This window comes from Heteronotia binoei, chromosome 1 (genome assembly GCF_032191835.1).
Source record: "Heteronotia binoei isolate CCM8104 ecotype False Entrance Well chromosome 1, APGP_CSIRO_Hbin_v1, whole genome shotgun sequence".
Lineage (NCBI taxonomy): Eukaryota > Metazoa > Chordata > Lepidosauria > Squamata > Gekkonidae > Heteronotia > Heteronotia binoei.
This window is the reverse complement of record NC_083223.1, coordinates 32,134,475-32,149,847: the sequence shown is the minus strand read 5'-3', so window position 1 is coordinate 32,149,847 and position 15,373 is coordinate 32,134,475. Positions and strand designations below refer to the sequence as shown.

Genomic DNA, 15,373 nt, shown 5'->3' with positions numbered 1-15,373 from the left:
CAGGTGACAGGTCTGGTGTGTAGGAAGTTGGAATGGTGTAGTAGTAACTAGTGTTGGACTTGGGAAGCCTGGGTTCAGTTTCCCACTCTGCCATAAACTGTGCTGGATGGTTATACTTTGGGCTAGTCTCCCAGTCCAATTTACCTCACAGGGGTGTTTTGAAGACAAAATGAAGGAGAGAAGAACCATGTACTCTTCTCTGAGCACCGCTGAAGAAAGGCACAATAAAAACAGGATAGAATTTCTTTATCCATCTTCAGCTGTGGTAGTACCTGTGTCACTGCTGTGCTGGAGGAAGGGGAAGAAGGGAAACTTGATACCAGGGTTGGTGGCCACCATTTCAAGTTTACATTGTTCACTGAGGGAAGGGGCCCTCCCTGGAGCAACTGAGACTAGGGCTTGATTCTCTCCCATCCACCCCCACCCCCCATTCTCTGTGGCAACTGATAAATTCAAATTGCTATATTCACACAAGCTCACACATATGTACCTTTAGGTATGGAATAAAAAAAGATACCTCTAAACAGGTTATGCAAAACAGTGACACATCCTGAATTGCAATGTTGAAAATATTAGGGTGTTGAAGCGAAAATATGACTGAGTAGAGTCAAATGACCCAGGAAAGTGAAATAGCCTGAGGGAGGCTGCTGTTTGTCCCACTGAGGAAACATACATGTGTTAATACACTACATGAAAGTTTCCTCAGTGGCTCTTGGGAAAATGGCACAGGGCATGCCATGGTCCTGGTCCAAATCAGACCTCATGTGCCAGGGAATTAAGTTTCAGAACAGAATTACCAGTGCACAGTTGCTGTTATTGTTAATATTGTTAACAACAACAATAATTTATAAATTTCACAGCTAGACCCCAGAACAGTATGTCAAATAGTTAGACCCAAAGACTGACCTTGTATGTATCTCCAGAGCCAGACAGGAAGAGCCACACAGTTATGAAAATGAAGTATTGCTCACTGTTGTGGAGGATACCAATAAGTAAGCAAGTACTCTACAGACTAGTTACAGACTGGTTAACTGCATGAACCTGATGTCCATCATAGAATTTAAACTATTCCTCAAAGTCCTAAAATTCCCATGACTAGACCTCTTTTCAGTCATTCCATTTTTGTTGCTCCTATCTTGTTTACTCTATCCTCTTATTTTCTCAATAGCACACTCACCATTTCATGCAAACAGGGCCATGGGCATACTTGCAAGCTTCAGTACATGCAATCAAAACCCCCAATTTGCTGTGGGGACCTGTTTGTGCATATCAAAGCTTGGAAAATGCCCATATTCCCATGCACACAAAATAGCAATTGTATGTATTTCAGATGATTGTGCATAGCATGCTCTCCCTGTACGTGAAGTTGGTGTTCCAAAAGCCTAATGATTGAATGGCATTTCTCTCTGTGTTGCATGTGTCATGTATGTGCTGGTTTCATATCATATTAAAAATGGTTGCAAGGGAAATCTGAAAAAAGGTAGGCCAATGACCGTGAAAGGCTATCAACAAAAAAGGCTCCAAAGGAGTCATTTTATTATTCTGCAAGCCTCTTTCAGAAGAGTGTGACTTTTATTTAATAGAACAATGTTAGAGTATAGTTATTACTGTTTATTTCTAATATGTATGTATATATTTAGAATATTTCTAATTCTATGTATGTATGTATTTAGAACATTTCTATGCTGCCTTTCCACAGAACCTGCCTGAGGTGGTTTACAAAACAAAAGATGGCAAAAATGTAAAACAACATAGAAGTGTTAAAAATTAACAAGTAGTTAAAACCCAGCATGTAAAAGCCTGAGCAGGAAAACAGCACAAAGTGTATAGCATCTTAAAAATAAGTATCAGCAAAACATCAGGCACATACCTCAGTAGGGAAGAGGTGCAGATCATTAAATGACAGATTAAGGTACAACAGAAAGTCAGTCAAAGCTGAGAGGTCCGGAAGTCTAGGCAGAAAATATGCCTAAACAACAACAAAATTACATCGAATTAATATTTTCAATAAACCAATTGTTATAAGCAGCCAATCCTGATGGAATGGGGGAGGGGAGATATGTGCAGCAAAGATTCCTTAACAAATCTGTTCCTTTAATCTATTGATACGATGGGCTTTCCCTCATTCTCACTTTCTTCATTCCTGTATTACTGTTACTTTGGGTTTTTTTCTGTTCAGTATGTGTTTTACTCCCTCTAGTGGTAGATTCGATATTATATCTCTTTACATCCAGCATAAAAACCACAGTTTAAACCTGCAGAGAGATATACCAGACATAATGTGATGAAATACTGAATCAACCACTAGAGAGAGCAAAACACATGTGGAACAGACAAGTGTCCCCACAGCTACAGGAATACATAAGTGAGGGAAATAAGAATGTAGAAAAGCTTTATATCAGCTATTATATCAGGATAATAGCTGGATAAAAAGGTAAAGGTAGGCCCCTGTGCAAGCAGCAGTCGTTTCCGACTCTGGGGTTACGTTGCTTTCACAACGTTTTCATGGCAGAATTTTTATGGGGTGGTTCGCCATTGCCTTCCCCAGCTGGATACTCAGGGCTTTTTTTGTAGCAGGAACTCCTTTGCATATTAAGCCACAAGCCCCTGATGAAGCCAATCCTTCTGGAGCTTACAGCAGGCCCTGTACTAAGAGCCCTGTAAGCTCTTGGATGATTGGCTACCTCAGGGGTGTATGGCCTAATATGCAAATGAGTTCCTGCTACAAAAAATGCCCTGTGGATACTTACTTATAGTGCTAAAAATATAGGGGTCATTGGAATGCATCCAGTGATATATCAGCAGAAGGTGCTGATGGATGCAGATCTTTCCATCTTTCCCTTGTTCTTTTCTTCCTACTCGTCCTTTCTGATCCTGGGAAAGTTGATCCTCAGAGTTGTGGGATCTGTGTGAGCTAGTAGCCCCATGGGTCAGGGGGATGCACTTAGGAATGGAAAGGGGATGAAATTTCCCTACCTTTTTGATGGTGCACCTCCAGTAACAAAAACAACAGAAACTAGAAGGGTGACTTTGCTCCCTTCCCCCTCCTCAGTGCAGCCCCTGACCTACATGATTATCAGGACCAAACTAGACATGACTACTAGGACCAAACTATTTATTAAATTCCATTTCTAGACTGCCCTCCCCTGTAAATAGGGAGTAATATGTGTAAGCAGGGTGGTGTACAATAATAAAAGAACATTCATATATTAATTCATAATTAAAAACAGTAAAAATACAATAAATTAACCTAAGCAGATGGTGCTAAAGATTCTGCCACCGCCTTACGGGGGAGAGGCAAGAGACAGGAGTGCCAGGCAGAAGCAAACAGTCACTGTCTTCAGCTAAATGCCTGGTGGAACGTCTCTGCCTTATAGGCCCTGCAGAACTGCATTAAGTTCCACAGGGCATGGATGTTATTTGGCAGAGAGTTCCACCAAGTTGGAGCCAGGGTGGAAAACACTCTGGCTCTGGTCAAGAATAGCTGGATGACTCTCAGGCCAGGGACCACCAGTAAGTTCTTATCTGCTGAGTGCAATGCTTTGCGGGGTGGGGGGTATACCAGGGCCGGGGGTCTCAAAAATACATGGGCCTCAGACTGTTAAGGGCCTTAAAGAATCTTGAATTGATCCAGTGCTCCACTCAGAGTCAATGCAGCTTGGGCAGCACAGGCTGAACATGTGCTGTTTGCAGGGTCCCCATAAAGATCCATGCTGCCACATTCTGGACCAGTTGGAGTTTCCAGGTCAGTCTTAAGAGCAGCCCTATGCAGTTACAGTAGTCCAACCTGGAGGTGACCATGGATTACTGTGGCTAGATTAGAGTGGGACAGGTAGGGAGCCAATTGCCTGACCTGGTACAGCTGGAAGAATGCCAGTCTTCATTGATAGGGAGGCATCCAGAAACATGCTCAGGTTCTTGACAGTTAGTGTCTGTATCAGGGACACACTATAAAGAGCTAGGAGTTGACACCCCAAGCCTGAATCCTCTCTATTCAGTCAAAGAACCTCTCTCATGGCAGGATTCATTTTCTGACTCAGCTGACTCTTTTCCAACCATCCCACAATAGTCTCCAGCCCCTCAGCCAGATTTGCAGGGGTGGTATCCAGCTGGGTGTCATCAGCATACTGGTGGCATGACTAGACATGACATTTTACAAACTAGACATGATATTTTACACATGTTACCAAAGGGGACTAGCAGCCATATTGGACTGGTGGCAATTCTGTATAAAAGCACTGCAGAGTGCTAATTTGGATCAGGATCATGGCATGGGTGGAAAAGAGCTCCTGCCTCCCCCCCTCCACCCAGGCCATTACCTGGAGCTAAGATAACCCAAGGCACCAGAGCTGAGGAGGTCATTTGGTCCATTGAATGACTGCATGCTTACTGAATGCTTACACAGGCAGCCCTCCAATAGAGCAGCTAACACCTTTCCTGGTGCCATTTTGAGTTAGGAAAAAGGTGCAGAGAGAAGACAGGAATCCCTCTTCCTCCCATATTGCCACTGCCCCATCCAGGGCTGGGCCCTATGGCACTGCTCAACATACTTCCCATGGGAAACTGCAGCAGGCATATGGCTGCAGGTTCCCATGACAACTATGTGACAAAGGTCATGCTATGCTTGGTTCAGGAAGGTCCCACAACAACTATAAGAATCAACTCTCTCACAGTTGAAATGAACCACAGATCACTGGACCCGATCTATTGTGTATATAAAATGGAAACTCTCTCTTAGGCTCTCTTTATTAGAAAAAAATGACCTGCGGATATTGTGTTGCAAGCATGAGAGTTGACTGTGAAGGGCAGCACACAGATAGGGCTGGCCCAAGGGTTTTTGGCACCCTAAGCAAATCATGATTTTGGTGCTCCCCATTCAACATGCATACACTCATCTAATGAAGCATCAACTTGCTCATTCCATGGGCTGCAATCCAAAGCATGCTTACCTGGGAGTAATTCCCATAGAGGAACTTGCTTCTGAGTAGGCATAGTAAACATTCATAGGAGAAACAATGAATCAGCTCCCTCTCTGCCCTGTAACAAACATCCTGGCACTGCCTGTGTTCCTCTTTGTACCCCCCTCAGCGCTGGTGCCCTAAGTGGGGTGGGCAGGCTGGCCCTGAACACATGCACACTTTTAGAGAAAGTACCTTAAGACTGAGCCCAGTTCTTCTATGCATCAGGCAACAGAAAACTGCCATTTCAGCCCTGGCCATCAAGTCTCTTTCCTCACCCTCTGGGCCTAATTCAGACCGACATCCAACACCAGAAACAAGCGATAGAGCTTCACTGTCAGATACTTGATCTGCAATAAATTAACATAACACCAGAAGTTAAGCAAAAAGGCTAGTTGCTTGCCTAAAAAGAAATAGCATTTGGTGACAGTAATGAACACTTAACAAGACAATAGGTTGGACCCTGTGGATCCATTCCAGCAGCAGAGATGCTTTCCTCTGGTGCTGAAGTTATCTCTGGATGCTCAGAAGAGGATGTGACTTCAGGAAAGAAGGTCTTGCACAGTTGCTGCTCCGCTCTGCTGGCAGAACAAATACCTCAGTTACTTGTGATGTCCTGCAGTTCACGAGCAGTGCTTCCCCAAATTTTCATATGCTGTCAGATTTAGTTGTTAAGCTTAACTTTGATGTATCAGTGTGGGCTAATGCTCAGATTTAGAGGCGCTTGTTCCGAAAGGGTTCATGGCCTCACAAGCTTGTTCGTTAACTTCTGGCAGAAAGTGTAATCTGTAGATTCTGAGAGGCTGCCCAAAATGTGTCCTTTGGCCCAAATAAAAGGAATGACTGCTCTTTGGAATGAAAGACTGTTCTTATGATCCACATCCAGCCAAGGATACTTGAGAATTAATGAGAAGCAAAAGCAATAGCATTCCTAATCAAACAGAGGCTTAGAGATTTGGCCATTCATTTGCATTCAAAAGATCTGTGTCTGCACCAGGCCTTACGTTTTATACATTTTACCTAAATCACAATACCTATGAGTAATAAGGCTGTGTAAGGCATTCTCTGATCTCTGTTTTCAAACTGTATGTTTGTTGGTATGACGAAGAGGGCTTGAGAAAGAGTCTTCTAATTTTGGCTGGGGGTGGTAGCCAGCCAAAATATTTGCTCTCCTTCAGCCCCGCTAGAAGAAGTGAAGGACGAGAAGAACAAGAGGGTCTTCTTTGTGACATCACCCTGAGGGGCTGTGTGTGAGAAGCGATCAAGCCACAGCTGACCCAAGCAAGGGTCTTTCAAGGCAAATGAGAAGCAGGGGTGGTTGGCCATTGCCTTCCTCTGTAGAGTCTGCCATGGTGCTCTCCCTTCCAAGTATTGACTCTGCTTAGCTTCTGAGATCTGACAAGATTGGGCTATTCCAAGCTGCCTTTCCTCCTGAGGAGTTAACTACACATTACAAAGTCTTCCTTTCTGTAGCATGTTGACCTCAGTTCTGTTAACCAGATGTGCTCTGGCAGCTTTGTTTCCTCTACTAACCTGAAATAGCCCCAGGGAGCTACCCAGGGGAAACTGGTATGTTCTGATGAGCTATAAGTTCTTGCCACAAGGCTAACAGTGACTTTTCAGGGCCATTTCAGGTTGGGGAAATGGTACAGGAAGGAAGTTTTAAACCTAGAGTTGCCAACTCTGGGCTAGAAACTTCCTGGAGATTTGGGGGTGGCAGGATTTAGGGAGGTAAAGAAACCCAGAAGGATATAATACTGCCAAGTCCACCCTCCAAAGCAGCCGTTTTCTCCAGGGGCCCTGTCATCTGAAGTTCAGTTGTAATTCCAGGAGATTGCCAGGCCCCATCTGGAGGTTGGTAACCCTACTTAACCCCACTTTGTCAAGTTCTGTGCACAGGGTTGGCTCACCCACAAGGCAAACTAGACATTTGCCTAGGGTGCTGGGAAGGGGGGGGCACCGAATTGGCTCTCCCCCTTCCCCACACCTAAGACAAATGCCTAGTTTGCCTTCCCCCCCATGCCACTGTTGCTGCCCCACTGCCTCCCCCCTTCCCTTCTGTGGCACCATGCTCTACCACTCCCCCTCCCCCGTGTGCTCAGAAGAGCCCTGCTAGAATCACCCCTACCCTTTTAGACATGGCCCTGGCATCTCCGGGCTCTCTCTTGAGAGAGTGCTCAACAAGGCTTCGCTCCCCCCTTACTTCCAGAACCACTGGAAAGGTAGTCCAAGAGGTAGTCCAAGAGGCCTGCATCATCATGGCAAAACGCAGTTCTTGACATCCTTTCCTTGCAACACTGTAGATCAGTCTGAACTCTGCTTGCCTGGGAATTAAGATCCAAGCATGAAACTACTAGTGTCTCTCCTTCACAAAATCAAGGCCAGCACCAGGACAGTCTTCGACTGGAGACATCCAGGGCAGTTAAGAGGAGCCCTTCCCCCACCCTCCCCGGATATGTTGGCTACTTCCTGCTTGTCAGGCAGCATCAGCAGTGGCAGTGACTGTCAGACATTGGAATATTAAATCAATCAGACTTCGTTTGGATACAAAGTTAAGGCTTTATTCAAAAGTCCATGGCATCTGAACGAAGGAAGATTGGAACTGATACTTTGATACATGTTAAGATGTGCTTTAAGAGGTTGTACATCAAAGGTTACTATGCAAAAGCCACATTCCTAAACATTGCTGGGCTAAGGTGCAAGGTTTCACACACTTGTTCTTTCTTATCTCATTGTTATTGCTGGTCTCACAGAGATGGCTAAACTGCCATCCCCGGAGGCATTTTATCTTCAAAGGAAAGTTGCATTTGTTAGTTTCAGAGAAAGGAATGTGCACCTCAGTGTTAGTAACAATCTATGCCTCTACTTTGATATGCAAGGTCTTTTCCCATAGTTAGTATCAGGGTCAGAGAATGGAGTTAGTTGCAAAATGGAGTTAGTTAGGCTAAGCATTTCATCACAGTAATTTTCCAGTGTCTGACAGTGACGGGGTGGGGGGGGGGCCTCCAACTGCCTTGGGAGAGGCAATGGGGGCCCAGGGGTGCATCCTGCCCCCTGCACCAGACTAGTGATTTTGGGGCACCATCAAGAGTTCCACCCAGGGCCCATGCTCCCTAAGACCACCCTGATGTGAACAAACATTCAGGAGATGTGAGGACTTTGTAACATGTATCTGGCCATGAGCTTTGAAGGTATTTGGAAGACTTTTGGTGTGATCATGGGTGTGAGTTCCTGTTCCCCACCCGCACCCCACAAGCTCTGAGTTCATCCCTCTTTTGCTGAACCCCAAAAAAACTCAGCAAGCAATCAGGCATATCACTATTTTCCAAGATTTTCCACAGTCAGAGTGAAGTATGGAAGAATGCTTGCTATTCTTGTCTTTGAAGGAAGGCTTCCCTCACAACACACACACAAAATACTCTCAAGGGGCAAGCACATTCCAGCAGCCTTAGTTTTAATACCAAGGATGCATCATAGATGATGGATTGGGCCCAGTGACTCTCTCTCACTGGATCTTTCATTGGAGGAATTTTTTTCACCCTCCAAATAAAACAAGACTCCCAAGGCAGACTAACATTTATTCCAGAATAAGCTTTTGTAAATTATAAATCTTACTTCATCAGATGCATGAAGCGTACATCCATAAGGTTGATTACATTATATTAAAGGCTGCCAAAAACAAAAAGGTATGTATGGGTTGGGGGTGGGCAAGAGGGAGACATGTTAGAAGCAGAGTCTAATTTCAAGCAAGATCTAACTGGAAGAGTAGTCAATCTACTCATCGTGGAAGAGGAACTCCCTGCCCTAGTTTAAAGGTAAAAGGTAAAGGTAATCCCCTGAGCAAGCACCAGTCGTTTTCAACTCTGGGGTGATGTTGCTTTCACGTTTTCATGGCAGACATTTTATGGGGTGGTTTGCCATTGCCTTCCCCAGTCATCTGCACTTTAACCCCAGCAAGCTGGGAACTCACTTTACTGACCTGAGAAGGAAGGAAAACTGAGTCAACCATGAACCAGCTACCTGAACCCAGCTTCTGCCAGGATCGAACTCAGGTTGTGAGCAGAGCTTGGACTGCAGTACTGCAGCTTTACCACTCTGTGCCACAGGGGCCTGGTTTATAAATAGGCAAAGTGGATTCACATGGATCTGATCCCAGAAGGTGCAGGATAAATAATGAAAAACAGATTCAGTTTGAAAGTGAAAAACTCTATGGTGGTCTCCCTTCGTAACATCTCATGTCTCTCTGTCTTTCTGTTATTTGCAGTTGTGAATGTCAATCTATTGGCCTTACCCTTTGCACATCAGAGCAAGTGAGCTCTGACTCACAGAAGCTTATGCGTGAATAACTGCTGTCAGTCTCTGAAGCACTATTGAGTTAGAGTCACCAGCTCTGGGTTGTGAAATTCCTGGAGGTTTGGTGGATGAAACCTGAGGTGGGTGGGGTTTGAGTGGGATATAAAGACCCTAGTAGCGGGATATAATACCATACATTGTATCCTCCAAAGCAGACATATTCTCAAGCAGAACTGAGCCCTTTTACCTGGAGACCAGTTGTAATTCCAGGAGATCTCCAACGATCACCTGGAGCCTAATTGGACTTCTGTTATACTTTGCTGCTGCCCTCTGGAATTTTGTTTTCTTTCAGAGGAGATGACCCATCCTTATGTCTTTCTTTGTAGTCTCAGATTTTGAGGATTTATGTGGCTGCGTGCAAGATTGGCTGGCATATTCATCCTCAGATCAAATGGATGTATTTTTTAGTTATTTAGAAACTGGACAAGGTAGAGGTATATTGGAAATTAGGCAAAATGAATACATAACATATACAGCTGTGTTATTTGCAGCAGCTGGAAAATGTTGTGTGGTTTGTAAATGAGAGGGATGCCAGGATGCAGTTAAGTTAATTGTGAAACTTTACAGTTCCTTACTATTGTCTATTGACTGCCTGTCTTTTCAGAATTTTTTTTTTAAAAATCACTTTATGCAGATGTGCATTTTGTTGGGGCTTTTAGATCCATGATAATAATTGTTCTGCTTTTTAAAACAGGGAGATATAAAATTGTTTCTACCTGCATAAGACACTTTCTTTTTTCTTTTTTTCTGTTCATCATCATGGAATGAAATTTTTTCTTCTATGGCTTCTTCTGAGATTTCAGCTGCCAGGGAAGCGTGTAATTGCTCCAGAAATTTGTCTAAAAAAATACCATGAGCTACATTAGAATGGACCTGGTTCATATACAAGATAAGTTTTCTAGTTTAGGTTTTTTAAAGTAGATATTTTGAATCTGGGGTACACAATAGAGAATGTGTCCCCCTGGTTTAATAATCTACTGCAGAATTAATTGATTTAGGAGTTATCACACAAGGAAAACAATTAGCACTGAAGTCCTAAGCAGAGTTCCCCACTTCTGAGAACACTCAAGTTAACTCTTGTTTAGGATTTCACTGCCTAACTTAACCTTTAGTGATTTCTTTTTCACAGTCCATACATAATGATTATATTAAGCAATGAAAACACTGATTCATAATTAAGCAGAATCCTTATATCTAAGGAGAGTATACTTGCATTGTTTCTGAAATAAATGTATAACATTTTGTCACCTTTTATAAAGCTGTGCAAGATACCTATACTGCTTATTTATTAACAAGCTAACTCTTGCATTTTGGTGGTATCAAGCAGCCTTTAAGTGGCAATTATATTTAAAACACAAACTATATTTTATTTCAAAACACTGATCCTTCCCTCTCTCCCAGGGCAGCATGGTTTAATCCTGGTTTAGAATCCCAGTTACTGGGAAAGGGAAAAAACTTCAAAACAAATGAGAGTTCGATCTAGTGCAGCGTGCTGGTCAGAGCAGTAAGCAGTGGAGAAGTGAATTAGGACTGTGCAGACCCAGCTTCAAATCCTTTCCACTCATCCATGAAGCCTCTTGGGTGAGATTGAACCAATTTCCCTTCGTCTTTTTCATCCTAACCTATTGAACAAGGTTACTGAGATGAAAAAAAAAATGGAGAATAGGAGACAAAGGAAGGAGGAAGAAACCTAGTCTGTGCCAACCCCTGGTTTGTTCTGTCCTCCAAATGCAACTCCGTTCGGTATCAGATTCCAAATTCTGAGCAGCCCAAAGGCATAAAACATTCATGGTGTTGTGTTAACTGAAGTGAAACAATTAAAAGAAGCTGAAGATTTCTTTGGGTAAATACAAGGCCTAAAGCAACCTATACAGCTGTCATGCACAATACCTGATAGAAGTTGTCGCTCAGGTTTTGTTGCCATAGTGAATGGGAAACCTGGCATTGGTAACATTATAGTATTGACTTCCATTTGGCCACTCTTCAGTACCTCATACATCAGCTGGGCACTGCGCACTTCATAGTTAAAATGAGAAATAATTGGCTTTTTATGAGCGCCTGACACACGTCGTGAACTGCAAGAGACCACTGCAGTATGACCTTTCAGGGTAAAATCTGATGGCAAAAACAACCGACGAAGTTTCAGGTTGGGTAGTTTTAATCGCAAAGGTATGCGGCGTTTTTGCAACGGAAAGCTAGGAGGCCCACTAAGCTGTAGAGGAATGATGAAGTCTCTCTTGATACTGTCTAAAGGTGCTTGGCTGCCAGCAGCGTAGTCCAAAGGGCTTGATGTCCCATCAGTGGAGTCTGGCAAAGAAAAAAGAATCTGATGGCTCTTCATGGACACAGAAGATTTGCCACCAGCACCACCACCATCTCCAGGCTTTTCTTTGGATTCTGCATCTTCAGCACGACCCTCTGAATGTATGGCAGAAGTATCTAAGAAACATGGGGAATAAATAAGCAAATCTAGGGTGCAGTCAGATGTACCATTAGTGGTGACACAGCTCCATCTCACTGACGGATTAAATGTGTTCGTTCAGACATCCACATCTGGCAATTGAGGGTCATCCCGGCTTGCTGCGGATCAATGCCGCATTAATTTGACAGTGCAGAAAGTCCGGCCCTTTTTCAAAAAAGCGGCACAAGATCGGCTTTTTCCTGTTTGGACAGCTCACGCGCGATACTGCCCCTTGGAATGTTTACCGCCCCTCCCACTTTTTTTTTTTAAAAAAGCCCAAGCAGAAATGCGCATTGCCAGATCATCCAGGAATCTGAGGTGACGCTTCTGCTTCTCCAATCAACACAGGATTGGGGGGGGGGGGAGAAACGTTATTCCACTATTCAGAACAGGAAAAGAAATCTTTTTTTTCAATGTGGAGGATTTCCAGATATCATTGTCACTGCCAATTTCTAGGAAAGTAATTCCTGGCCATTCCCTGGTTTGAATCGGCAATGTTAATTCCGGAAACTTTCTCCCCCCCCCCCGCCTCTGAAGCAACATTTGATTTCCCACCTCCAAACAGTTGGGCGCATGTTCAATGGACCCCTCTCCCAGAAATTACCATCTGCTCATGCTTGCTCCAAAAAAAGAGCGTGATAGTATTGGATGTCTGATCGTTCAACAACAGAATGAGTCGCATCCTTGGATGCTCGTCTGAACAGCCCTGCATTGAATCAATATTCAGCAGTTCAAATTTGAGCGCTACACACCTGCTTTAATGTGACGTGTGACCACACCCCTAGGCTACAATGGATGCTAACTCTCCATATGCTATCCCCAATGACACACAATATAGGGTTTTTTAATTTTCAAAAGTAATTTTATCAGTGTATTAAAGATTACACAAACATATTGTCGAAAAGAAAAAAAATGAGAAATGCTTTCATGTGGAACATACAAGAAAAACAGCCATGCTGGATTATAAACTCATGGGAAAGATATAGTATAGGTTACTGTCAAGATCAGTTCTTAGGAGAATGATTCACATATGAGAAATTTTAACATAATACTGAGCTTTTCTTTCATTAATTATTAATTTCAGGTGTTCTAAAATCATAGCCTTGCTTCATTCCAACTTCAGTAGAAATTAAGGAGCAATATGAAGGGGTTGAAATGCATAGAAATTTATATAAAATTGTGTTTTGAGGAATTATGTAAAAGAAAAGTGAGAAGGTATCTTGGACAGATAGGGTGGGAAAGATGTGCCTGAAAAGAGGTTGGTTTTGGAGAGGTGATAACAAGAGATTAGAAGAAGAGGGTGCAATAATAAAAGATGGGATGGTGGTAGGCATGGCCAGGTAGGCATGCTGACTTTTAGGAGACAAGCAACCAAACACATATAAGGTTGAAAGGAAAACAACTACCATGTCAACAAAGCCCCAACCACAAAGTAAACAAAATTACTTATTCAGTTATTCTATTATACACATTATTCAGAATTATTCACAAAATACATCCACAATATGCATTACGTATAGCAAAAGTGTGCAAACAGGGAAATAAATCACAATTGCATAGATCAGAGATTCCAACAGTCTCCACATGGGTAAGTCTTTCATGGTTGCATGAAATCAGCTTTCTTTAAGATGTATATCATTTACTTGAGAAAATTTACTGTAGAGGAATCCAAAGTAAAAAAAAAAACCTGGCTTCAGTTTAATTTGGTTTCAGCCTCAGCTAATGGGCAAATCAGTATTCCACACCTTGTTTCGCCAGAGGTTTTTCCAAACTATATCCAAGTTGAAACTTTTCAATGCGCAAGAATTATTTTTTAATACAACACTCAAGACACTGTATACTTCCCAATGGTTATAAACATCAATCTGACTGAAACCAAGTTAAACTGAAGCTGAGTCTGGTGGACTTTTTCTACTTTGTATTCCTCTACATTAAAATTTTCCAGAACAGATGATATCCATTTTAAAGAAAGTTGATTTGGTGCAACGGTGAAAGACTTAACTATGCCAGACTGTTGGATTCTCTGTTCTGTTCTATGCAACTGTGGTTAGTTTCCCTGTTTGTACAATTTTGGTATATATAATGTATATTGTGGATATTGCACTTTGGTAAATAAAATGCATATTATGGATATATTTTGTGAATAATTCTGAATAATTTGTATAATAGAGTGTGTAATTTTGTTTGCGGATGAGGTTTTGTTGACGTGGTAGCTGTTTGCCTTTCCTTTTGACTTCTAGGAGAAAGCAGGATGTTAGCGAGGTAACCCAGACAAACAATTATCTTGCAGTAACCTAATCCCATCACTGCTATCTGTAGATAAGTCAGAATATTTAAATAAATTCTAAAAAAGAAGAACAACAATAATAAATTGCTCAAACTGTTTATAAAGAATGTCACAACACTGTTGCAGCTATGTTGCACTAGAATCTTTGCAAGCAGTATGGCTCAACATCAGGCAGAAATTTATGGGGAAACAAACTAGACAAGATGAAGGAGAATTATGAAACAAAGATTATTTGGGACTTCTGATTGCAAACAGATAAACACCTGGAGCATAACACCCCTGTGTGAGATATTCGTAATGGTAACAAAATCTTCCATGAAGACTCACAAAAGGCCAAATTGGGAACTCTTTTTACTAAGACATAGCATCCTCAAGGTAAAGCTAATGAATACCACTGAACAATAGATTTAACATAACAAGCAACTGAGTGAAATATGACTGCAGCTTCGCTTAAACACATTCAAGTATATAACACCCTGTTGCCATAATTGTGTGAGGGGGGAGGAAATGAGAAATGGGGTTTGGGTCATTGACACTGAAATCCCAGAAGATGGCAAAATAGAAAAGAAAAAAATGGGGAAGATCACCAAATACCAAGACCAGTGCTGTAGCTCTCAAGGGGCCGGGGGGGGGGGGCTTCTTTCATTTTTTACAGGCCCCCTCACACAGCCTCTTCAGTAATTTTTCTTTTAGTGTATGTTTTCAATGCAAACTAATGTCAGGTGTTGTTTGAACTCTGGTGATTCCCAATTCCAGCAGTAGTTCATGTCTCCTTGAAATTAGCATTTGTTCACACCTTCAGAACCATAAAAGTAATCATTTGCCAGATCAATTGCTTCTTTTGTTCTCTGTTGTGGGGGAGTAAGATAAAGGAGATTGTGAGCAGCTCTGAGACTCTGAGATGCAGAGTATAGGGCAGGATATGCAATATCTTCTACTACTGAATCAGACAGGAATTGTTGGTATTTAACAGCGTATGCAATGTTGAAAAATAACAGATGAGCAAGCCTATCTTGGTATGTCCAGTGATTGATTTGTCTTGGTTTTGGGAATCTGAGGTTTCAACTGTCAAAGCTTGTCTGTTCAGACAGGATTTGAATGGAAATCTTTGTTATAGCCATACAAAAGGATACAAGGACTATTTAAAAGAAAGAAGTCAGGATGAAAAGTTGCAATGTGCTTTCAGTGTGCTTGTGAATGAATTCAAATTCAGGAAACTCAGTTTGGTATAAGGAACTGAAGCATTTCTGAAATGTGTTAATCCTCATTTAGCAATGAAATGTAATATTTGAGGAAATCTGTTTTAATGTATGT

At 42.3% G+C, this 15,373-nt stretch overlaps 1 protein-coding gene across 1 annotated transcript in view; it reads right to left on the bottom strand.

The window, feature by feature from the left end:
* The window catches only part of LRRC63 (leucine rich repeat containing 63), a 46,339-nt gene that overhangs the window by 10,376 nt on the left and 20,590 nt on the right, over positions 1 to 15,373 (bottom strand). Inside the window, exons 4-7 of the mRNA XM_060235478.1 lie at positions 11,202 to 11,750; positions 10,028 to 10,150; positions 5,154 to 5,308; positions 1,871 to 1,969 (exon numbers count right to left, since the gene is read on the bottom strand). Coding sequence (XP_060091461.1) covers positions 1,871 to 1,969; positions 5,154 to 5,308; positions 10,028 to 10,150; positions 11,202 to 11,750 — 926 coding nt within the window. The remainder of the gene's footprint in view (positions 1 to 1,870; positions 1,970 to 5,153; positions 5,309 to 10,027; positions 10,151 to 11,201; positions 11,751 to 15,373) is intronic.